Source organism: Budorcas taxicolor, unplaced genomic scaffold, assembly GCF_023091745.1.
Source record: "Budorcas taxicolor isolate Tak-1 unplaced genomic scaffold, Takin1.1 scaffold152, whole genome shotgun sequence".
NCBI lineage: Eukaryota > Metazoa > Chordata > Mammalia > Artiodactyla > Bovidae > Budorcas > Budorcas taxicolor.
In genome coordinates this window covers 169,076-195,820 of record NW_026291618.1, presented here as the reverse complement: position 1 = coordinate 195,820, position 26,745 = coordinate 169,076, and the positions used below count along the sequence as shown (strand labels likewise).

The 26,745-nt window shown below is 41.6% G+C and overlaps 1 protein-coding gene across 1 annotated transcript; it reads left to right on the top strand.

Annotated features, from left to right (window-relative positions):
* Nucleotides 1–2,575: 2,575 nt before the first annotated feature.
* On the top strand, nt 2,576–25,161 carry LOC128071111 (PLAC8-like protein 1). Its single transcript, XM_052664074.1, has 4 exons — nt 2,576–2,700; nt 9,895–10,031; nt 23,623–23,759; nt 25,021–25,161. The coding sequence occupies exons 1-4, from the start codon at nt 2,576–2,578 to the stop codon at nt 25,159–25,161; spliced, it is 540 nt and encodes a 179-aa protein (XP_052520034.1).
* Nucleotides 25,162–26,745: the final 1,584 nt, after the last annotated feature.

Below are 26,745 nucleotides of genomic sequence, written 5' to 3'. Positions count from 1 at the left end.
TGGTGCCAAGCAGGGTTAATGGGCTTTGCTGCTGGCTCAGATGCTAAAGAATGTGCCTGCAGTGCAGGAGAACCAGGTTCAACCCCTGGATCGGGAAGATCACCTGGAGAAAGGAATGGCAACCCACTCCAGTATTCTTGCCTAGAGAATCCTATGGACAGAGGAGCCGGGTGGGCTATAGTCCATGGGTTCACAGAGTCGGACACGACCGAGTGATTAACACACAGGTAGGGATAATGAACAGGCAGCTTGTGCTCAAAAGACTGGAACTCTGATGGCTTTTAAGTAAGAGTTTTTACAGACAACATTTGGGGTGAGGGTTGTAGCTCCTTCACTTTCTTCTCATTGGTTGATGGTGAAATAACAGGCTAGCGTTTTGGGAATCTTAATCATCAGCTTTCTCGTTCCAGCTAGTTTCAGGTTTCTGTGCTTATGATTAGTAGATAATCACTATCTTCTACCAGGTTGTGGTGGGGGCTTAGTTTCTGCAGAAAAACTTGAAGATATGCATCAGATTGTTAGGTATATCCTTTGAGGAGCTAGGCCTCTGTTTTCTCACTGAACTGTTTGCTTTTCCTTCGTTTTTGCATTCCCTCACTTCCCTAATTAGTAATTGCTTTAGTCTACTTAGTGGGAAGGCCTAGGAGACTAAAGGCATTTACTGCAAATAAAAAAAAAACAGGGAACATGGAGGGATTTCTGTACCTGAGAGGCCCCTGCAATATCCTGCTCAATTTCAGTTACCCCCTTCTTTGATACACCTTAATCCTGAGGGGAAGAGGGGCTGAACAAGAAAAAAAAAGGCTTTTTTATAGCATGGTAAGTCATGAACTCAGCAAGGGAACTCTGTTTTAGGGGACTGGGTTTCAGCTGTCATTTCTTTTCCATAAATAGTTGTCATTCTTCTATAAAGAAGAACATTCTTTTTTCTTCTTTCTCTTTTTCATTTATTTTTTGGGTAAAAGAGCTGTGTGGCATGTGGATTGGTCACTTTATTCAACAAATGCTGTGCTGTGCTCAATCACTCAGTTGTGTCCAACTCTTTGCAACCCCATGAACTGCAGCCCACCAGGCTCCTCTGTCCATGGGGATTCTCCAGGCAAGAATACTGGATTGCAATGCCCTTCTCCAGGGAATCTTCCCAACTCAGTGATCCGAACCCAGATCTTCCACACTGTAGGCAGATTCTTTACTGACTGAGCCACCAGGGAAGCCCTATACAATAGATGTTTGATGAGAGAAGCTGGGACAAATTAAATTTTAAAATATGGAATTAGCTTATGTTGCTCATTCTTCAAAGGAATCTTATTCTAAATCTTTTTGCAACACTAGTACTCATTTCTTAATTTCTGTTACTCTTATAACCTTGAATTTTCATAGATAGCACATTTATTCAACAAATTATGGAGTGCTTATTAATATTGTTTTAGACAGCTGTGTTAAGCACTTGAAATAGAGTGGTAAGCAACATGGCTGTCCTTCATGTAGGATTCATCCTTAGAGTTAACAAGACAATGAGAGCCGCCCGGACCTAGTGAATGAAGGCAGTCATGAAGCTATATCTGAAGTATGTTGATTAGGAGGGATTATATAGGCTTTTGCTAACAACTGTGTTCATGTAAATGCTTTGAAGTTCAGAACCCTTCCTTATGGTCATTCTTTATGGTTCTGATGGGAAGAAGGTACAGTGTAGTTGGCTGCTGTTTTCTTTCTAGTGTAACACTGAATTGTGATTGCAGACCTTTCCCCTCAGTGTGCAATTTTCTTGAATTTTTCTTCTCCAGGAACATTTTTCTAGTGTTTCTGGTGTCCATGTCTCTATACGGTGTGCTTCAGAGGCTCCTAAGACCATGAAGAAGCAGAACAGTAGGGAGGCAATCACTAGCCAAGCCCTGCCTTGTTCACTAGATTGCATTTGGGCCACGTAGGGAAGAGGCAGTACCATTCTCCTGCTGTAATCAAAGAAGTCCATGGAAGAGTAGGAGACTTCTAGAAATTGTGAAAATCCTTAGAGGCTTGGGACAACTTAGCATAGCTTAAACTTTAGAAAACCATCTTTTGTTACGTGGTTTCAAGCATGATCTCTGGGCTTAAATACCTTCTGTCTCTGTTCTCAGGTTCTGGGACTCATGTCTTGCTGAATTGGACCAGCAGCCTTGGGGATGGTGAGAGGCCCCTCCCTATCGCTTCTCAGCTACAAGGCATGGCTGAAATCTGTAGCCTCTGAGTCCCCTAAGGAAAGGGCAAGTGATGCTTAGCTAGATAAATGTTTGCTAGTTATCTCTTAAAGGGATTTTTCCACCGAAGAGAAGTTTTCTTTTTATTTAACTGACACTATATCTTCAGCAGTATCTCCTTTCATGTTAGTAAGATGGCCTTGCCCACAGTTAGGTGTGTACCTGTCTTTAAAAAAATAAGATGTCTGTCAGTTACACTGCTATGACCTCAGGTTCCAGAATATCAAGGCAACATTCTTTAGGTGTTTCATTTTGGATTGAACCAAAGTTTAGAATCAATCAGCTTATTGTTGAAGGGAAAAAGGATACCCCAAGTGACAAGAAAATACCTATTAACTATGGATTGGTTTGGAAATTACTTCTCTAAGTTTCCTGAGGATGTTTCCTTTCTCAACACACATGCACCTCTGTTGCTTTCACTCGTATCATCTAAGGATGAACAACATTTTATCTCCAACTTGAGGTACGAAGTAGGGTGATTTTACCCCCAACTTTTGCTCTTTGGTTGGAATATCAAATCAATCTCTTATAGGGAGCCAGGAAAAAGAAAACTGGGCTCAGGAAGAAAGTAGCTGCTATCATTTCCCATGTGTACCTGAAAGGGGGGAAACTGACTAGTTTTTCCTGGCCTTGCTTGGCTGGTGAAAAAAGAGCTGACTTGGATGAAAGGGTGTCCGTATATTCTTAACTTAAAATGATGAACTCTGATCAAGCGAAACTTTATTTCTGGTGACTGCCAGTAATTTCCACCCTTTTGAAATCAAAACTCAAGAGTCTTGACTTTAGTGAAGAGTTTGAAATAATCAAGGAGGCCTCAGTGGAAGGCAGAATAAATTCCACGTGCTGCAAGTCTCAATAAGGAGATGGTGACATGAACACCCTCTGCCCCCAACCCCCAGTCAAAGCATCAGATGTGTGGGGACATGCAGTGGGGAGTGCATTTAGCTGCCAAGAGAGGTGAAAGAGTGAGGGTGAAATGGGGAAAGGCTGTGTATGTCATCCAGCTCTCAGCACTCACTTATTAGGAGCTGATAATGAGAATGACTGGAGTCAGCCTCCTGCCTTCCACCAGCTGAAGCCCCTCTCTGCTTCTTTCCCTTTCGGTGACCAACCCTCTTGGTCTGCCTGGGACTCTCCATCCTGGGAAAACCCTTAGGCCAGGGCAGACTGGAATGATTAGTCCCCCTGATTGAATTTTGAGGTATTTGGGTAGCACACGTGACCACTGAGAAACTGCCCCGGGTCTGCTTCCTCTGTTACTAGTTTCTCAGAGAACAGTATATACGTGCAAGATCCTTAATTTAAATAATAACAGTAGCTGCTATCTACTATATGCCAAGTACCTGGTGTTTAATCTTCAGTGCAACTATGTAAGTAGGATATTTTAAACCCAGTTTAATGCAAGAGGAGACCAGAGCTAAGGGCTGGGGCAGTTTGTGTTTTCCAAGGTCAAACAACTAGGATGCAGCTGAACCACATTTGACTTTGTCTAAATCTAAGCTCTGTTCCCTTTGCACTAGTTGAAGAAGTTGCTGGATTTGATGGCAAACGGTTAGCTGCTCAGGTTGAGAAACTCTGACCATCAGCTTTACCCACTGCTTCCAAACTCATTCCTCTTAATGGTAGTATAAGATTCTACCTATAGAATATAGAGTAATATACAGAGATAAAAGCTGGGCATGTGTGTGTGCTTAGTCATGTCCAATTCTTTGCAAACCTTTAGACTGTGGCCCTCCAGGCTCCTCAGTCCATGGGATTCTCCAGGCAAGAATATTGGAGGGGATTGCTATGCCTTCCTCCAGAGGAACTTCCTGAGCCAGGATCTGAACCCATGTCTCCTGTGTCTTTTGCATTAGCTGGTGGGTTCTTTTCCTGCTGAGCCATTGTGTGTGTGTGTGCTCAGTCGCATCCAACTCTTTGTGACCCTATGGACCATAGCCCATCAGGCTCCTCTGTCCACGGGACTCTCCAGGCAAGAATACTGGAGTGGGTTGCCATGTCCTCCTCCAGGGGATCTTCCCGACCCAGGGGTCTAACCCTTGTCTCCTATGAATCTTCCATTGGCAGGTGGGTTCTTTACCGCTAGCGCCACCTAGGAAGACTGGGGAAGCCCAAAATCTGTGCAGTTCAGTTCAGTTGCTCAGTTATGTCTGACTCTTTGTGACCCCATGGACTGCAGCATGCCAGGCTTCCCTGTCCATCATCAATTCCCAGAGTTTACTCAAACTCATGTCCATTGAGTTGGTGATGCCATCCAACCACCTCCTCCTCTGTCTTCCCCTTCTCCTCCCGTCATCTGTCTTTCCCAGCATCAGGGTCTTTTCAGATGAGTCAGTTCTTCACATCAGGTGGCCAAAGTATTGGAGTTTCAGCTTCAGCATCAGTCCTTCCAGTGAATATTCAGGACTGATTTCTTTTACGATGGACTGGTTGGATCTCCTTGCAGTCCAAGGGACTCTCAAGAGTCTTCTCCAACAGTTCAAAAGCATCAGTTCTTTGGCGCTCAGCTTTCTATTTATAGTCCAACTCTTGCATCCATACATGACTACTGGAAAAACCATAGCTTTGACTAGATGGACCTTTGTTCGCAAAGTAATGTCTGTTTTTTAATATGCTGTCTAGTTTGGTCATAACTTTTCTTCTAAGGAGTAAGCGTCTTTTAATTTCATGGGTGCAGTCACCGTCTGCAGTGATTTTGGAGCCCCCCAAAATAAAGTCTGTCACTGTTTACCCTGTTTCCCCATATAATTGCCTTGAAGTGATGGGACTAGATGCCATGATTTTAGTTTTCTGAATGTTGAGTCTTAAGCCAAGTTTTTCACTTCAGTCGTGTCCAAAATCTGCAGGAAGCTACAATAACTACTTTAGTTTGATGCCTGTAGCAGCCCCTGAATAACTATTCAATTTTTAAAGGAACTACGAAGTAACTGGCACATAGTGGATGCTCAGTTAAGGGTAGCTATGGTTATTTTAATTTTGACACATGAGCTGTTATCTTGAACTGAAATGTTTTAGCTAATGCATGTCAATTCAAACATAAAAATGGCCAAAGATTCAGAATATCCAAGGAAAGAAAATAATACAATTCTTCAGTTCAAAATTAAGCAAACACATACATACAAAACCCAGTCTTTTCCCCCCCACCAAGGAAAAGCTATCTCAGTTATTTGATTTGGAATAGAGGAGAGGCTTCCTTGCCGTAATGGGGTGTTACACATATAATCTGAGGTAGAAGCAGAAAATTCTCTTCTAGGGCTCCAAGCTATAAGTACATTTCTGAGGCAAATCTAATCTAGGGGCTCAGCTCTAAGAAATTCCTTTACTAAAATCATTGGAAATTCTTAGTGTAGTAATGGAAGTCCCAACTTGTAGGGATCACGTTAAGAGGTAAATGCACTGGGTTGTGTGGAGGCATATAAGAAGCTTTTAGGCTACTCTCAATAAAATCTTGATGTTTTTATGTAATCAGTTCACACCTGAGAGTTGTGCCTTTACTAGAGGATGAAACACAGTTATGGTCACATAATTTATAGCTATATTTGAGGAGGACTCATATAACAGATGTAACTTGTTGAAGGTAAAAGAGGAGAGTGAAAAGGCTGGTTTATGACTCAACATTCAAAAAACTAAGATCATGGCATCCAGTCCCATCACTTTAGGGAAAATAGAAGGGGAAAAAGTAGAAGCAGTGATAGATTTTCTTTTCTTCAGCTCCAAAATCACTGTGGACAATGACTGCAGCCATGAAATTAAGACATTTACTCCTTTGGAAGGAAAGGTAGGACAAACCTACACAGCATATTGAAAAGCAGACATTACTTTGCCAACAAAGGCCCATCTAGTCAAAGCTATGGTTTTTCCAGTAGTCATGTACAGCTGCGAGAGTTGGACCATAAAGCAGGTTGAAGGCCGAAGAATTGATGTTTTTGAACTGCGATGTTGGAGAAGACTCTTGAGAGTCCCTTGGATTGCAAGGAGATCAAACCAGTCAATCCTAAAGGAAATCAATCCTGAATATTCATTGGAAGGACTGATGCTGAAGCTGAAGCTCCAACACTTTGGCCACCTGATGTGAAAAGCCAACTCATTCAAAAAGACCCTGACGCTGAGAAAGACTGAAGGCAGGAGGAGAAGGGGATGACAGGATGAGATGGTTAAATAGCATCACCGACTCAATGGACATGAAATTAAAGGAAACTCTGGGAGATAGTGAAGGACAGGGAAACCTGGCGTGCTGTAGTCCATGGGGTCGCAAAGAGTTGGACACGACTGAGCATCTGAACAATAATAACAATATATAACAGAAGAGATACGTGAATTCAGTTTTATCCAATTCAGCGAATGTTGTGTACCCACTAAGTTTCGAGGAATGTGCTAGAGCCTGGGGATACAGGGAGAAAGCACAGGTGCCCCCTGACTGCAGGGAGTTCACATGGAAGCAGAGGAGATAAGATACATATAGAGGTAGTTTTTCTAGGGCCAATCTGAAAGCTTCATAGGGCCTTAGTCTGCTCACTTTCATAGCAAAATACCACAGACTGGGTAGCTCACAGAACAGATACTTTTCACAGGGCCAGAGGCTGGAAGTCTAAAATCAGGGTGCTAGCATGGTTGTGTCCTCATGAAGACTCTTCCTGGTTTGCAGCCTTCTCATTGTGTTTTTACATGGCCTTTCCTCTCTTATAAGCCAGTAGTCCTTATGGACCAGTATCCCACCTCTATTCCTCATTTAACCTTAATTGTCTCCTCAAAGCCCTGTCTCAAAATGTGGTCACATTGGAGGCTAGTTAGGTCTTCAGCATATGAATTTGGGGGGATATGATTCAGTCTATAACAATAGGCCCTAACCCATATCACAACAAATATATTAAAATGCACCCATACCAAATGTTATACCCATTATTATTATTATTTTGCTGCATAGTAAGTGAAAGAATTTTTATAATTCTGCTTTTGAAATTATTGGGCTCTGAGTAATTTATGATTGGCTGCTACTGCTTACAGAGAAGGCAGTGGCACCCTACTCCAGTATTCTTGCCTGGAAAATCCCATGGACGGAGGAGCCTGGTGGACTGCAGTCCATGGGGTCGCTAGGAGTTGGACACGACTGAGCAGCTTCACTTTCACTTTTCACTTTAATGCATTGGAGAAGGAAATGGCAACCCACTCCAGTGTCCTTGCCTGGAGAATCCCAGGGACAGGGGAGCCTGGTGGGCTGCCGTCTCGGGTCGCACAGAGTCGGACACGACTGAAGAGACTTAGCAGCAGCAGCAGCTACTGCTTAGCAGTCAGTCATTCTTGGATTTCTTTTTTTTTTTTACAAAATTAGAAAATCATCAATTGTTTTCAAATGTAGTGAGATACTACGTCTGAATTCCAAATTTGACCTTAATGAGATAGATATGATACTAGATTTTTATGTTTAATTGAGCATTTACTAATTTATACTTTGCAGTTTTTATATTTTGTAGCCAATATATTTTTTCCAGGTCTTAAACACTTCTGTAGGCTCTTGTAAAGCTTGCTAGGCCCTATGCCTTGTCTATAATGTCAAATGGACGAAAGGGTGAGATGTCTCTTAGCTCTGCTTCACACTCCTAGGTAGGTCACTCCTAACTTCCTTTGCTCTTCCAAACTGGTGTGGCGTTCCCAGCTGACGTGTCTCGCTGGCACTATAGCCTGGCTGGTTCCGAGCACCCTTATCCCTTCCACCCTACCTCATAGTCTTGTTTTCCTTGCCATCTCTGGTACATTGACATCACCATCTACCTGGTAGGAGACTCAGAAGCCATTGCAGTGATCATAAGTCTCCCAAGTCCACCTGTTTCAGGTTTCAAGCTGTTATGAGGATGACTACATGGAAATTGCCTGGAAACATTGAATATCAATTTCTATGCGTCGTCCCTAGAGTCCTGTGTAGTGGTCTTGGGGCTTGGGTATAATAGGGCTTGGGAATTATTTTTTTTTTAACAAGCTTGGAAATGACTCTGATGCGGGAGGGATTGGGTGCAGGAGGAGAAGGTACAACAGAGGATGAGATGGCTGGATGGCATCACTGACTCGACAGACAAGAGTTTGGGTGAACTCCGGGAGTTGGTGATAGACAGGGAGGCCTGGCGTGCTGCAATTCATGGGGTCGCAAAGAGTCAGACATGACTGAACTACTGAACTGAACTGAATGTGCTGTAAGGTTTGAGAAGGTTTGGACTTGGGCAATATTGGTGAAATGAAAAAAGAGATGTGGATCTTTATAACAAGAACAATGTCCCTATATTATGATAACATGAAATCCCATTGGCTTTAATGTTCCAAATCAGAGGTTCTCAAAGGACTCCCCAGCTGTTTCCAAAATGCCCCCAGAGTGTTGCCTTAAGGATGTTCAGGAGCATTCTCTCCTGGCCTCTAGTCTTAGTGTTCCAGAATAGGAAATGGCAGCCCACTCCAGTATTCTTCCCTGGGAAACCCCACGAACAGAGGAGCCTGGCAGGCTATAGTCTGTGGGGTCACAAAGAGTCAGCCATGATTTAGCGACTGAGCATGCACGCCCTGTAGCAACAGCTATTATAGGAAGAAATTCTGCTGTCTCTTTATTTTCTCTCGAGTATGAGGCAGGCTCTGTATTTCTTCATAACACATCAGCAGAGACCAAGTGCAAACTCATAATGAAGCTTGCTAAAAGAGCAGAGGGAAAAAATAGCTCCTATTATGTATAGGCTTAGATGCATTTTCAGCCCCTCTACCCTACTCTTTACCTGCCCCTTCCAAGGCCAGACGACAGCTTATCCTTCACTCTAGTACTCATTCCAGATATATCCCTATGGTAAGAGTTCAGGCAAAACTAACTTTCAGTCCAAGAAAGAGACAGAAATTTTTTCTCACCTCGCTGTTGAAGCCTGTCCCCTGGGCCTGGTTTTTTATTTCAGAATGATTGAGCAGAGTATCTGTGCCCTTCAGGGGAAATCAAACCAAAGCTGTACTTTGTGGCTGCACTAGGACAATCCTACATACAGTAGTATGGTATTGAGATATATTCTAAAGCCGAGATTATTCACTTAAATGATACCATCTGTTCAGTAGCCTCGTCCAGATTTAGATGTATGTACACTTAGTCTAATTCTTTGTCTTTTCAATAAAGGTTCAAAATCCTTGCAATATAGTCTTACTCATGGTCACCTAGTCACACATGCTGTGGGCACAGTAAATGAATTATGTGCCCTTCAGTTGATATAATAACTGTATATGGTAGTTTTTTCTTCTTAAATTTTAACAAACAGAAAGCAGAGAGGTTAAGCAGCTTAACCAAGGTCAAACTTCCAGGAAGGGGCACACTGAGGTTTGAGCTGAGGCCCCTTGGTTCCAAATCTGTGAATCTAACTATTATGAAACACAGAGAATTGCTGAGGTAGTAGACTGAATATTGAGTTTGAATAATGGGACTTGGAATAGTAATGCATTAATTAAAATGGGGCAAAAAATCAGAAGAGGTGGTGTGATGGAGGAGGAGGGAGGGAGATGGTAAGGTCAGCTTGGGCTATGGAACAAGAGCCACTGGGGATCATTGGGTCCTTGTCTCTTGGTCACTCTGTCCTGGCTTGATGAGTATATTTCTGAATCATCTTCTTTGTTTCCAAGTTAATCACCATCCTTGACTCTCCAGGAGCTGTGCACCAGCCCAGGCTGTGGTGAAGCAGCCTTTCCGGGGAGCCAGCAGCAGGACAGCAATCACATCCATTGTCCAGACTGGTGGGGACTGGAGCACTGGCCTCTTCAGTGTCTGCAGAGATAGGAGAATCTGTATGTTTTTTTCTCTTCCTTTAAGTTCTTTACTATTTTCTTTCCTGAGACACCAGTAGGTAGAAAAACTATGTTAGGTGCAAGGACAGAAATTAAATGGTTTCAGACTAACTGGACTAATATTCTAGTGACTCAGATATACTCCTTGGCAGGAAGAATTTTGCTTTCAGTGATGTGGATGTTTTGAAAGAGTAAGTGGTGACTTAAAAGATTTTTTAAGTGACAAAATCCACTGTAAACAAAGATGCACAAAATGGGCTCCTTTGTCTGCGGCTGATGGAGCATAAATTATTACAGGTTTCTTGGTGAATGGCTAGTAATACCTGTAAAAACAACCTCAAGTGTAATGTAGCCTTTGGCCTAGTAATTACATTTTTAGGCATTTAGTCTAAGGAAACAAATCATGTGCAAGGTTTTAGCAATATCATTAAAATTGGCAGCACTGGTTATTGTAGCAACAATCTAGAACAAACCAAGTATTCAATGGGGGCTTCCATACCATGAATTATACAGCCATTAAAAGTCATATTGTAGAATGATACTTAACTGAAATGGAAAAATGTTGGGATACATTTTTAAGTTAAAGAATCAGATTGTAAAACCATACATATTAGACATTATTTGGAGGAGGATATTTAGAGAAATATCTGGAAGGATACAAATACAAATACTTATAGCAGTTGTCTCCAGATGGTATGCTAATGAATAATTTTTCTTTTTGCTTATTTCTAGTATTTCTGTGAGGAAAGTGTATTACTCTCATAACAGTAAGACCAATCATAAAAAGAAGCTCCCTTTGTTGACTGAAATCTTCAGATGCTGGTTTAGCTGTGAAGAAGCACCAGCAGCACTGTCCTGTACTGCATGATTTTCCCCTGGGTTAAAGTTCAGAGCACATGGATTCTATTTCTACCTTAGGACATTCTGACTGGTCTCTGGTACCACCTGTCAGTATCCTTTTCCAGGACCTGATGCTCTTGCCCTAAGGAGTAACTTGGTCACAGAATCTTCTTTTTTTAGGGGGTGGTTGCCTTTCTGATGGATGAGGGCTAGTTTCTTAAGTTCAATAGACTTTAATATTTTCAAAGAATATGGCTTCCCACCCTGTAGAGGCTCTGACAAGATCTGAATTTGTCCTAAAGCCTCACAGGATGTATCAACCAGAGAGCTCTGAGCCATTATCCAATCCAAGGCTTATTCAGCTGGGTCTGGCTGAGTCAAAAGCTCTAAACCATTTCTGGTGTTCTGATCATCCAAGCCTGAGCCTTCACTGTTTGCCTGGGCCTCACAGCCAAGAGACCTCCCAGCTCTAAACCATACCTTCTGTTGCTATCCCTTTGACCATCTGACCCAGAGCCCAGCAGATTTCTTCCTGCCACTGCTACGCATGTGAACTCCTGACCAGACAATTATGGCAGCTGTTCTCTGATTCTCTTAGGATTCTTCCTGGTTCTTGTCCACACTCTCTGATTTTGGTTGTTACCCAGTGTTGTAGTTACAGAGAAGGCAGAATAACCATAGGGAGATATGGAGACTGTACCCCAATTTGGGAACTGGACGATTTTCTTTTCATAGCTTGTAGCTGGTGATTGGGAGTTGGGGTATCAATGCATTTCCAAGTAGAGCAAAGCTTGAAATATAATGTAGTGGTTAGGAGAACACATTTGTGTTGGGTATAGTCCTCGCCTTGAATCTTAACTCTGCTTCTTACTGGCAATTTGACTTTGAACAAATTCTCAGAGTCTTCATTTTTCCACCTCTAAAATGAGGGTAAATAAATGTGTCCACCTTAAAGATTGTCAAGATTAAAGCAGATAATGCATAGAACCTACTCAAGAACACTGGTCTGGGAACACAACTGGATCAGAGTCTTTTTTGGTTGCCTACTATATTGGGTTAAACACTGTCCCCTCAAAATTCCTGTTCACCTATAGGCTCTGCATGTGGCCTTATTTGGAAACAGTCTTGCATTGTTGTCAAGTTAAAAAGAGGTTATGCTAGATTAGGGTGGGCTCTAATCCAATGACTGGTATTCTTAAGGAAATTTGGACACACACACAGCAAAGATTGCCATGTGAAGACAGGCACAGATTAAATAATGCATCTATAAACCAGACACGGTCAGGGAGCGCCAGCAACTACCAAAAGTTTGGAGACAAGCATGGAAAAGACTTTCCCCAGAGCTTCTGGAGGATCAACTCTGCCAACACATTGACTTCAGACTTCTAGCCTCCAGATTCTCCAGTGAGAAAATACTTTCTATTGTTTGAGACATCCAGTCTGTGGTATTTTGTTATGGCAGCCCTAGGAAATTAATACTGAAGCAAACAATGAATTTCATTAGGAGGCTATGGGGCAATTCACAAAATCAGGAAATAAATGAAAACCTGTGCTTACGAGGGACAAGATGCATTATCAGGAGATAGTTGACAAACTGGTCAACTCCAAACATTTTAATCCTTATGCTTTCCTGTCTGAGAATTACTCTGTCAGCAATGGAGCCCAATTTGCCTAGCCTAAGTCATACCTGCTGCTTGACCAGCCCAGGGCATTTTGAGTGACAGTTCTCCCACTACGGCTGGCAATAGTGAAGGGGTATTTTCCCAAATTCACTGCTGGGGTGTGTTATCATGAACACCCCCCTCCCCACTGCAATAATACACAGTAAAGACCTTAGTAGATCTCAAGTATTAATATTGTTAGTATAAATTTTTATCTTCCAGCATGTTGAGAGCAAAGAGTAGAATCAGGAGACTTAGACTGCTGCTGCTGCTGCTAAGTCGCTTCAGTCGTGTCCGACTCTGCGACCCCACAGACGGCAGCCCACTAGGCTCCTCTGTCCCTAGATTCTCCAGACTAGCTGCTGCCTAATTCCAAGAGTACTTTAAAAAAGTTGATCAAAGAAAGGACACTCCACCACCCCCTCTGCCTTAAACATTGTTTCACTGCTTAGCTCTGCACCCCACCCCCAACAATGTTCTGGAGATCCAGAACACTGGGTCTTCTGGGTCCCTGCTTGTCCATTTGAGAGCCCATTCTAGGGCCAGGGAGGAAGGAAGGACATGTGAAGAATACAGTATTCTTTAGAGTTGGACGTCACCTGCACAGGAGAGACCATGGATATTATAGTACCAGGTGATCGTGAATGTTCTGTGTCCTAACTGATCTTCCCTGGATGGGCCTCTGCTTCATGACTGCTCATAGTGTCTCTAAGCTCATTGTCTCACCAGAAAATTTAAAGGCAGTAGGACTTTATACGCTGGTTGTCTGCACCACAGTTCCCAGGACACAGCTGGAGCACTAGTGCCATGAGTGGTGGATTTTTTTCCTTCTTTGTCTAAAAGGGCTACTTCAACCACAAAGTTTTATTTCAAGCAAATCACTGTGACAGTAGTTGTGGCAAACTTGGAAACAAAATGGAGATCTTCTTTCCATGACTTTGTTTCACATCAGGTTCCCACCCTGGGAACCGTTTTTTGCATTAAATGTTGAGAATGACTGCTACAATTTGTCATCCATTAAGCAAAGGGTACATTATGAGCAGTGATGATTTCCATTTATTTCTGACATTTTGATTCTTCATTTAATTGCGATTCTATTTTTTAAACTGCCTCCCTCTTCCCACCTCGGCTCTTTCATCTGAATTCACACCGCACAGGGATTAGAAATAGGTGCTTCTATGTCCTTTGAAGATGTGGCTTCTGAAAGCTCAGATGAGAAGATGAAGCCAAGATGAAATAAGTGGCTGTGAAATGGCTTCACGGGTGAAAGGCTGGCTGTTCCAGCTGGGGATGTTTGTGATGTTGTCTCAGAGGAGGTTGATGTGGAAGGTGTAATCAACCTGGGTTTATAATTCAGCCGGTATTTACCTATGTATAGTCATGTGATAGGTGTTACAGACATAATAGTGAACAAGACAGAGATGGTTTCTGAGAGGAGATGGGCAATAAGCAAACAGACAAATAATTGTAGTGGGGCTAAGTGCCATGGAGGAAATAAACAGGGTGTTTTGAAAGGAAATTATAGGGGTTAAGTAAAGGATGGCAACTCTGGGGAACTGACTTAAGCTGATTTCTGAAAGATGGTAAACAGCCAGCCACTAAAACCACCTTCCCTGTGGAGGCACCATAAGTGTCAGGCAGCAAAGAGATTTGTGTGGACGAGGAATCATCAGATGCCCAAGATGGGGAGGGGGAAACAGGCCAGGAATTTCTCTTTGGTTTTCTGGAAGAGGAAGAGGCATGAAAAGGCCCCAGACTTGGAGTCACATCCCTGAACTGTATTTTGGGTACACTGTATACCATCTGCAAGCAGTCACAACTGGTCATGCTCACTGGTCTTGCCCAGCAGAGATCTGACAAACAGGAGGTGCTTATGAATATTTCCTGAACGACAGACACATCAATGAATGAATTTTAACCTGTATTCTCACTTGTTTCCTTCTTTACTGCACTTCCCTGAAACAATCATACAAACAGAATCAGAAGGGATATTGAGGTCACCTGGTCTGGGCCCTCACCAGCTTGTCTAAGTTCCCGCTACAGGAGGCCTGGCAAGGACCTGACAGCCTTGGCTTTCTGAACATTTCTAGGGAGGAGGGCTCCTCTCCCTTGGAGCCTGCTCAGTGCTTAAAAAATGGTTTTAAATAGATTACCAGGCACATGATACAAAATTCAAAAGTACCTGTCCCTTTAGTATATGAAGAGCAGGAAGTCCATCCCTGTTCTCCCGTGCTGCCCAGTTGTTCCCAGAGCCCATCACTCTTACCTGAGCCCCAATGTAGTCTGTAAAGATATAAACCATTTTAGTGAAGATAGATTAATTTTTTAATTAGAAAAGTATCATATAATCATAGGAATAAAGAAAAATATAAAAGGCTATAAAGGAAGAAAGCAGTACCCTATAATTCCAGCCACCAGAGATAAACAGTGTTAATATTTAAGTATCTATCCTTCCAGATTTTTCCTGTATATGTGGTATATATAATTGATGCAAATAATGGAATTATAAACACGCAGTTCTGTGTTTTTATTTGGTTTTAATTTAACAATATAGGTGATCAGGCCATATCAGCTCTTCTGGAGCTAATATTTTAAATGGCTGCATAGATTCCATTGTATGAAAGTACCACAATTCATTTATCCACAGTTCTTACTAGCAGACCTTTTTGTGGTTTCCAGATGTTTTGCTATTCAAACCAGTGCTCTGTGAGTATACTCGTATCGGCGCCATATGTGTGTCCACTGACCTGTCGGGTAATTGCTGAGGAGTAAAGAGATGGCAAGAATACACAGAAGAACTGTTCAAGAAAGATCTTCACGACCCGGATAATCACGATGGTATGATCACTCATCTAGAGCCAGACATGCTGGAATGTGAAGTCAAGTGGGCCTTAGAAAGCATCACTACAAACACAGCTAGTGGAGGTGATGGAATTCCAGTTGAGCTATTTCAAATCCTGAAAGATGATGCTGTGAAAGTGCTGCACTCAATATGCCAAATTTGGAAAACTCAGCAGTGGCCACAGGACTGGAAAAGGTCAGTTTTCATTCCAATCCCAAAGAAAGGCAATGCCAAAGAATGCTCAAACTACCACACAATTGCACTCATCTCACATGCTAGTAAAGTAATGCTCAAAATTCTCCAAGCCAGACTTCAGCAATACGTGAACCGTGAACTTCCAGATGTGCAAGCTGGTTTTAGAAAAGGCAGAAGAACCAGAGATCAGATTGCCAACATCTGCTGGATCATGGAAAAAGCAAGAGAGTTCCAGAAAAACATCTATTTCTGCTTTATTGACTATGCCAAAGCCTTTGACTGTGTGGATCACAATAAACTGTGGAAAATTCTTCCAGAGATGGAAATACCAGACCACCTGACCTGCCTCTTGAGAAATCTGTATGCAGGCCAGGAAGCAACAGTTAGAACTGGACATGGAACAACAGACTGGCTCCAAATAGGAAAAGGAGTACGTCAAGGCTGTATATTGTCACCCTGCTTATTTAACTTATATGCAGAGTACATCATGAGAAACGCTGGACTGGAAGAAACAAGCTGGAATCAAGATTGCTGGGAGAAATATCAATCACCTCAGATACACAGATGACACCACCCTATGGCAGAGAGTGAAGAGGAGCTAAAAAGCCTCTTGATGAAAGTGAAAGAGGAGAGTGAAAAAGTTGGCTTAAAGCTCAACATTCAGAAAACAAAGATCATGGCATCTGGTCCCATCACTTCATGGGAAATAGATGGGAAACAGTGAAAACAGTGTCAGACTTTATTTTTTTTTGCTCCAAGATCACTGCAGATGGTGACTGCAGCCATGAAATTAAAAGATGCTTCCTCCTTGGAAGAAAAGTCATGAGCAACCTAGATAGTATATTCAAAAGCAGAGACATTACTTTGCCGACTAAGGTCCGTCTAGTCAAGGCTATCGTTTTTCCAGTGGTCATGTATGGATGTGAGAGTTGGACTGTGAAGAAGGCTGAGTGCCAAAGAATTGATGCTTTTGAACTGTGGTGTTGGAGAAGACTCTTGAGAGTCCCTTGGACTTCAAGGAGATCCAACCAGTCCATTCTAAAGGAGAGCAACCCTAGGATTTCTTAGGAAGGAATGATGCTAAAGCTGAAGCTCCAGTACTTTGGCCACCTCATGCGAAGAGCTGACTAATTGGAAAAGACTCTGATGCTGGCAGGGATTGGGGGTAGGAGAAGAAGGGGACGACAGAGGATGAGATGGCTGGATAGCATCACTGACTCGATGGACATGAATCTGAGTGAAGTCCGGGAGTTGGTGATGGACAGGGAAGCCTGGCATGCTGCAATTCATGGGGTCGCAAAAAGTCGGACATGACTGAGCGACTGAACTGAACTGAAACCTGCTGGTCAGAGCACATGTCCCATTTTACGTCTCCACGGATGCTGCCAAACAGCTCTCCGTTTAGAAGCTGTACTAATTTACACTCCCACCTGCCTCAATGTATGAGCAAGCTCTATTCCTTTTTTAAGCATCTTTTTCTGTTAGGTGATTCTGCCTTTTTGTAATAACTGATCTGAAATGTGCCTCACTGTAGTTTCCACCCACTTTTCCTGCTTCTGCTCCCTGGGGCTCCACATGGTTCTCTGTGGCTCCTTTTTATCTTGACTCCCTCTGTGAGTTAGAGGGATGAATAGTGAGCCACATTCCATGCTTGAGGGTGGAGTTCATGTCAGAGAACAGGCCAGGAATATTTAGGCGATGGGAGCTGACATAACCCACAGGCCTTTGAGTGTAAGAGGAAGAGGCTGCATTTATGGCTTGGATCTTTCTTGACCCTGAGTTTCTTAAAAAAAAAAAAAAAAAAAATATATATATATATATATACATACATATCTATATATGTATGTATTGGAATATATGGGGCTTCCCTTGTGGCTCAGATGGTAAAGCGTCTGCCTACAATGTGGGAGACCGGGGTTCGATCCCTGGGTCGGGGACTTCCCCTGGAGAAGGAAATGGCAACCCACTCCAGTATTCTTGCCTGGAAAATCCCATGGATTGGAATATATGTGTGTGTGTGTCTGTATATATATATATACACACACACACATGCATACACAAATAACATGAATATGCTTATTTTATTAAAAAATGGAACATTACAGAAAACAACCATGTCACTCTTTTTCATTTACATATGCATCTATTAGTAATATATACTACTGCTTTGTAGCTCTTTAAACAAAGCATAAATGGTATTATGCTATAATATTATTATGCAGTTTGATTTTTTTAGCTCAAAATATATCTTAGAGATTTATCTCTGTTGTTACTTAATTTATCTTTCACTGCATTCTTAATCATTCCCTAGTATGATTTACATCATCATGATCTATTTATGCTTTTGTCTATCAATATACACGTTTTACATTTTAAGTCACAAATAATGCAGCACTGGATATCCTTGTACCTGCCTCTTTGTGTACATGTGTCAGCATTACTTTTATACGTGGAATTACTGGATCCCAGAGTATTTAAAAATTTTACTTGATTCAGCCAAGTTGCTTTTGAAAGTGTGCCAATTTCCACTCCCATCTGTGTGGGGAGTACCTATTTCTTACAGTGTCCCACATTTGATATTAAAAAATTAAGAAAAATTTGGCACTCTTATTGGTAATAAATGGTTTCTGATTGTCAATATGCAATTCCCTGATTACTAATGATGTTGAACAACTTGTCATGTTTGTTATTGGCCATTTGTGTTTCTTGTTGAGTGAATTACCTATTCATGTCTTATGTTCGTTTTCTTTTGTTTAATCCTTTATATATTGATTTGTAGGATTTCTCTGTATATTCTGGATACTAAACCTTGGTCTATGATATAGGTAGCAGAATTTCCTCCGAGAGTCTCCTTCAGACAAAGGATTCCATCATCCTGCCCTGAGCAAAGATCTTTCATTTCCTAAAGAAGCTGCATAATTTCAGCCTGTCCCACAGGAAAAAATACCAAGTGGTGGTAGTGAGGGCACTGTCTTGGAACACACAACTCCACAGTTGTTTACTAGATAAATACATAAAACGTGAGATCATATGGCATATGTGTTATGTGTAGTAGTTGAGACTTTGGCGTCAGACTTATTTGAGTTTAAACGTGGCCTCTGCATCTTCCTAATAAATGTATGAACTTGGGCAAATAGCTTCAATCCTCTGGGCTTTAGATTGCTCATCTGTAAAATGGGCCTAGTAAGAGTAAATTTCATAGGATTGTTGTGAGAATTAAGTGAGTTAATACATGTAAAGTACTTTTAGCAGGGCTTGGCACATGGTAAAATCTGTGTAATTACCAGCTATTATGTAATAAAACTTTGGCTTTTATAGTGCTTTGTTTTTATTATATCTGGCTTCTGTCCCAAGGTAATTGAATTTTGGGTGTGTTTCCTCAGTATCTATTACTGCCTCATAATGAACACTAAGATAACGTGGCTATACAATGGGAAGGCTTAAAAATAAAATTAACAGCATGTGTTATTTAAAAAGACATATGAGTCATAAAAATAAGGTACAAGAATTCCAGTGCACAAAACAACATCTTTACAAAAGGCTTATGAAGGATGGTGGGCATTTCTTTGTCAGTTAAAGTGGTACGGTGCAGGCAATTGTATAAACACAATTTATTACTCACTTAGCTTGCCAGCTTTATAATTATGCAACTTTGATTAATTTTTTATTTGCAGAGATACACACTACTGTATTTTGTAACTGATGCATAAAATTAGTTTTGGTTGACTTCTATGTACTGTGATTTCAAAGTTCCCTAAATCAGGGCTGCATACCATATTACCACTCTGAACTTACGGTAAGTTCTTGGGCCACTTGTTATCCCTTGACCTGTTCGTACCAGTTGTCAGTGCTGTGTGGGGCTTGCTGATCTTGCTAGGAGTAATGATCTTTTTAACTGTGGGCTGAAACATCCTAGACTTAATCAAGGCTGAATTTAGTGTTTGCTTTGGGCCAAGTGATGACTGCAATACATAATCTAGCAATTATCTCAAGATTCCTGATGAAAGAGAGGAAATAGACATTCTGTTCCTGGAAGGTAGGCTGCTCCTCATCCTCCTCCCATTCCAGCCTCATGCCCGTTGTGTGCATGTGCTCCCTCACCCCTTACATGAAATGGAGGAAGTCCAGAATCCAGGCACATCCCCTGGAGGTTATAAGATAAAACAGCATTCCTAGATTTCTGCTTCTTTGTCACTGAAACTAGGAGTGGGATTCTGTACTCCTGACTGTTGAAGAAGGAGGGAGGGATGAAGAGTCAGAGACTGGTCTTTGACAGGGCATTTTTAAAAATTAATTTATTTTAATTGGAAGCTAATTACTTTACAATATTGTAGTGGATTTTGCCATACATTGACATGAATCAGCCATAGGTGTACATGTGTTCCCCATCCTGAACCCCTCCTCCCACCTCCCTCCCCATCCCATCCTGGGTCATCCCAGTGCACTAGCCCTGAGTACCCTGTCTCATGCATCGAACCTGGACTGGCGATCTGTTTCACATATGATAATATACATGTTTCAATGCTATTCTCTCAGATCATCCCACCCTTACCTTCTCCCACAGAGTCCAAAAGACTGTTCTGTACATCTGTGTCTCTTTTGCTGTCTCACATAGAGGGTTATCGTTACCATCTTTCTAATTCCGTATATATGCGTTAGTATACTATATTGGTGTTTTTCTTCCTGGTTTATTTCACTCTATAAAATAGGCTCCAAGTTTCATCCACCTCATTAGAACTGATTCAAATGTGTTCTTTTTAATGGCTGAGTAATACTCCATTGTGTATATGTACCACAGCTTTCTTATCCATTCGTCTGCTGATGGACATCTAGCTTGCTTCCATGTCCTGGCTATTATAAACAGTACTGTGATGAACATTGGGGTACACTTGTCTCTTTCAATTCTGGATTCCTCAGTGTGTATGCCCAGCAATGGGACTGCTGTGTCATATGGCAGTTCTATTTCCAGGTTTTTAAGGAATCTCCATACTGTTCTCCACAGTGGCTGTACTAGTTTGCATTCCCACCAACAGTGTAAGAGGGTCCCTTTTCCCCACACCCTCTCCAGCATTTATCATTTGTAGATTTTTGGATAGTAGCCATTCTGACCAGCATAAGATGGTATCTCATTGTGGATTTGATTTGCATTTCTCTGATAATGAGTGATGTTGAGCATCTTTTCATGTGTTTGTTAGCCATCTGTATGTCTTCTTTGGAGAAATGTCTGTTTAGTCCTTTGGCCCATTTTTTGGTTGGGTCATTTATTTTTCTGAAATTGAGCTTCAGGAGTTGCTTGTATATTTTTGAGATTAGTTGTCAGTTGCTTCATTTGCTATTATTTTCTCCCATTCTGAAGGCTGTCTTTTCACCTTGCTTATAGTTTCCTTCGTTGTGCAAAAGGTTTTAAATTTAATTAGGTCCCATTTGTTTATTTTTGCTTTTATTCCCATTACTATGGGAGGTGGGTCATAGAGGATCCTGCTCTATGATTTATGTTGGAGAGTGTTTTGCCTATGTTTTCCTCTAGGAGTTTTATAGTTTCTGGTCTTACGTTTAGATCTTTAATCCATTTTGAGGGTTTTTTTTTTTTTTTTTTTTTTTCTGTGCATGGTGTTAGAAAGTGTTCTAGTTTCATTCTTTTACAAGTGGTTGACCAGTTTTCCCAGCACCACTTATTAAAGAGATTGTCTTTTCTCCATTGTATATTCTTGCCTCGTTTGTCAAAGATCAAGTGTCCATGTTGCTGCTGCTGCTAAGTCGCTTCAGTCATGTCTGACTCTGTGCGGCCCCATAGATGGCAGCCCACCAGGCTCTGCTGTCCCTGGGATTCTCCAGGCAAGAACACTGGAGTGGGTTGCCATTTCCTTCTCCAATGCAAGAAAGTGAAACATGAAAGTGAAGTCGCTCAGTCATGTTTGACTCTTCACAACCCCATGGACTGCAGCCCTCCAAAGTTCCTCTGTCCATGGGGTTTTCCAGGCAAGAAAGGAGTGGGTTGCCATTGCCTTCTCTGAAGGTGTCCATAGGTGTGTGGTTTTATCTCTGGGCTTTCTATTTTGTTCCATTGATCTATATTTCTGTCTTTGTGCCAGTACCATACTGTCTTGATGACTGTAGCTTTGTAGTATAGCCTGAAGTCAGGCAGGTTGATTCCTCCAGTTCCATTCTTCTTTCTCAAGATTGCTTTGGCTATTCCAGGTTTTTTTGTATTTCCATACAAATTGTGAAATTATTTGTTCTAGTTCTGTGAAAAATACCGTTGGTAGCTTGATAGGGATTATATTGAATCTATAGATTGCTTTGGGTAGCATTCTCATTTTCACTATATTGATTCTTCTAGTATGCTAGTGACATGGTATGTGAGCCTTTGTGTCTGTTGCACTAGAAGGCTATGAACACTACCATGTCACACTCAGTAGAGTGAATAAGATAAAAAAAGACTGATGATAGCAAATGTTGGTGAGGCTGTGGAACAACAAACTCTCATATGTTGCTGGTGGGAATATAAAGTGGCACAAATACTTTGAAGAACTCTTTGTGAATTTCTGGTAAGATTAAATTTACATCTACCCCATGACCTAGCAATTCCACCTGCAGGAATCCACCCAAGTGAAATGGAAATGTCTGTCCACATAAATACTTGCATATGAATGTTCAAAGTACTTAACCATAATAGCAAAAAATGGAATTATCAGTTGGAAAATAGATAAATGATTTATAGAATATTTATACATTGGAGTTACTCCTCAACAATAAAAAGAACAAAGTACAGATGCCTATAACAACATAGATGAATTTCAAGAAACATGCGGTTGAACAAAAGACAGTTACAAAAGTAAACATGATCCATTTATATGAAGTTCACAAAGAGGTAATACCCCTTAATGGGAATAGAAATCAGAATAGTGATCATGACTGGAGTGGGGTGGGAGGACTGGGATCATTTGGGAAGGGACACAAGGGAGCTCTCTGGGGTGAGGGCAGTGTTCTACATGTTTGGGTACTTCAGTGAATGTGATTGTCACAACTCATCCAACTCAAAGTTTATGGTCTGTGGATTTTCTTGTATATAAATTATGCCTCAATTACGTATTTATTGAATACATTTTTAAAAGTTATGGTTAATTTTTTTTTTCTCTTTCACAGTTCAGATTACTTGTATTCATCAAGGTTGTGATCTTTTGCTGTGATGTTAACATCTTAATCATTTACCAGGGATTTATAACCTGCGGTCCAATGATAGCTTTCAATGGATCCTTGAACCCTGTGAAACTGAGTGCACAATTTTGCATTTCTGTGTGCATGTATTTTTCTTTCCCCTTAAAAGTTCATAGCTATCACCGTATACTCAAAAGGGTCCATGACCCCAAAATGTATTTAAAACAGAATCTCTGTATTAATGGCTCATGCAGGATGTGTAGGGAATGGTATCAGTAAGTTAAAGATGAATGAATGAATAAATGATCAACTGTTTCCAGTACATGTTTGAGGAACCAAGCTTCTACTAGTTTACAGATTAAAACTGGCAGATGTCAGTGGCTCCATGAAACTGCAAACATTAGAGAAACCTTCAGGCCTGAGATACAGAATAAAGTCCTGATAAGAATAGTAGGCAGAATCAGTGTATCATAAAAGAGCTTTCAATCACATATATAAAAAAGATGCCTGCTATTCAAAAGTATTATATACTGTGTCTATTTTAAATATTGAAATTAGATAGATGAGCATAATAGAAACAACACGTTTCAACTATAAAAATTATTTAATACTTTACTCTTGACAGTAAAAACAATTACTGTAGTGAATGTTAACAGAATTGTAGCAGGTTCAGCTTCACAAGTGTTTAACAAAAGAAGACAATTTTGATGTGGCTCAGTTATGGCAATTTTCATACACTGAGTTTTGAGAATTGGTTATTCATCCTCAATCCCTGATTGTAGGGAGACAAAGCAGCATTAAATTGATGGCATAGGGTTGTAAATGCTCTTTGAGATGTGAAGTGACTCCAGGCACCTCTGAGCACCTTGACTTGCTTTTATGTGGTTATTGACAGGTTTCTGTGGCCTCTTTTGTCCCATATGTCTTGAGTGCGACATCGCCAGGCATTATGGAGAGTGTTTTTGTTGGCCACTGTTACCTGGGTCCACCTTGGCGCTGAGAATTGGCACCAGAGAGAGACTTAAAATACGGGTAAGTGTGTTTGGATGTATATGTATATGAGAACCTGGATGGATGCCTTTCAAACCTGTGATTATTTTTATAAATGAGGTGTGGGTGAGGATATTAAAAACACCATACATAGTGGAAGGCTTTGGGAAAGGAAAGGGAAGAAATTTCTCATTTCACTTGTTACTAGGATGTATATTAAACCAAAGTGCCACATTTTGAAGGGTATTTCCAAGGGAGACCTATTATAATTAGATTGTTGGCCAGTGAGCCACTTCTGTTTCTCTCTTGTTACATCAAGATAAGACAGTTGTTGTTGTTTAGTTACCCAGTTGTGTCTGACTCTTTGCGACCCTATAGACTGCAGCATGCTAGGCCTCCCTGATCCTCACCATCTCCCAAAGTTTGCCCAAGTTCATGTCCATTGCTTCGGTGATACCATCCAGCCATCTAATCTTCTGTCATCTCCTCCTCCTGCCCTCAATCTTTCCAATGATGACAGGTCGACATGCAACAAATTTGAAGGATAAACTTGGGATAATCTCACTTAAAATGTAGGCTCTCTGGCATATACAGAATTCACTTAGGGGATTCCCTGAGGACACTTCAAAGAACCAGAAAATTTCTAGTGTGGTTGAGACTGAGGTACAAGGAAAGTCTGAGGACAGACAAGTCATACCTACTCAGATGTGTACAGATAAAAAGGCATCTTTTTATCTGTTCTTGTGGAATGATCCCTAAGATGTATATTTAGCAAAAGAATATATATATATGTAAAATGTAATATGTACATATCTTTACATATCTGTATGCCTAGACTTAGAATTTATCTGGAAGTCTATATAAGGACTGCCCACAATGGTTGTGTCCTGACAGGTAACTGGGTGGCCAGGGGGGGTTACTTTTTACTTCCTCTCCCTTCTTACTGTGGGAATTTTGGATCATGTACACTTATTACTCCAGATAAGTAAATAAAATAATTATAAATATTAAGTTCTAAGAGAAAAAAGAGATGTTGACAGAGAATTTTCTGTTAGTGAGACAGTGTTTTTCAAGTATGAAGTCCTGAGGGCCGGTCTCTGAATTGCAAGGATTGGTTAGCAGTCGAGGTGCTTGGCACCCGAGTAAGCCCAGTGGAGTTGTGTCCATGAGCAATGACTTCAGGGTGGTGGTGGGTCTTGGGAGCAGTGGGTGGGATGGGCCAGGAGGTAACACTGCGGAGGCCCCCAGGTCGCGAAACTGAGCCTGTGTGACGGCACCAGAACACACACGGTTTCTCCCCTAGGGCACCCTGTGTGAGGACTGGCTGGCAGTGCACTGTTGCTGGCCTTGCTCCATCTGCCAGGTGGCCCAGGAACTCAAGGTGAGAACCTCCCAACTCTATGAAATCTATATGGCCCCTTCAACCAAAGAAACTGTTATTTGATAGAGCAAGAAAACTTCTCCTTTCTCACTTCCCCACACCCTCCTCTTAAATCCCTCTTGGTGGAGAGATTGTTCTTAAGTTTTCACTGAAGTAGCATGAAAGTAAATGGTTTCCCACTACTGTGTTTACTGTTGTCCTTTCTTCACACATACCCCCTGCTGAAGACACTTATTGGTCTGAAGTTGCTGTCCCAGCTCGGCCATGTTAGGCAGGTTAGAGAGGTAAATTTGTGCCCTCCACACCCTGCCTGGAGTTTGGAAGGTTGAATTGGCCCCCCTCACCCCCAACCATCTTCCCCTTTCACAAGGGATGTCTGGGAAGCTGGAAGAATTGTTATATGGCTTTCTTATGCTAAGCCTCTTTTCCCAAAGTATCAATGATGGGGCAGAAGATGGTTAATTACATTTTAATGTTATATTTTCTTATTTTTAAATTTTTATTGGAGTATGGTTGATTTACAGTGCTGTGTTAGTTTCAGGTGTACAGCAAAGTGAATCACATAGGATCTGGACTGGGCCCTAAATACCACTGTAATACAGGAGCATTGCCCTTCCTTTGTCCTGACTCCTTCAATCCTGATTGCACAAAGGAGAGAGCCTCAGCTTGTTGCTGAATATGACCAACTCTCCACCATGTGTAAATCTTTAGCTCCAGACTCAAGGCCTTTAGGTGGGCAGCTGTTGAATTGTTCCCCTCCCCCAACACCTTCCTACCAAAGATATGTTTAAGTCCTAACTCCTGGTATATGTGAATGTGCCCTCATTTGGAAATAGTCTTGCAAATGTAATTAAGATGAGTCATTAGGGTGGGCCCTAACCCAATATGGCTATTGTCCTTACAAGAGGAGATGAGACACAAAGGTAGAGACACACAGAGAGAAAGCTGTGTGAAGGCAGAGACTGGAGTGATGCTACCACAAACCAAGGAATGCCTGGGGGTACCTGAAGGTAGGAGTTGTTGTTCAGTCGCTCAGTTGTGTCCAGCTCTTTGCCACCCCATGGACTGCAGCACACCAGGCTTCCCTGTCCTTCACTGTCTCCTGGAGTTTGCTCAAACTCATGTCCATCGAGTTGGTGATGCCATCCAACCATCTCATCCTCTGTTGCCCCCTTCTCCTCATGTCCTCAATCTTTCCCAGCATCAGTGTCTTTTCTGATCAGTCAGCCCTTCACATCAGTTGGCCAAAGTATTGGAGCTTCAGCTTTAGCATCACCTCTTCTAGAGGTTTCAGAGGGAGCACTGCCCAGCCAACATCTTGATTTTGGACTTCCAGCCTCCAGAACTGTGAGAGGATAAATTTGTGTTGTTCTAAGCCATCCAGTTTGTGGTTCTTTGTTACAGCAGCTGTAGGAAACTAGTTCACTCACCATCTACCACGTGAGTAGAATACTCTTGTTTTTGTTAGCATGGCAGCATAGAGCAGTGCTGAGGACCCTGGGGTCTGAAGCTGAACTGCCTCCTTCATTTACTAATTGTGTAACTACAGGCAAATTTGCGAATCTGTCAGTACCTTAGTGTCTTCCTCTGTAAAATAACAGTACTAACTTCACAGGGTTGTGAGGATTTTAACAAGTCAAGACACTT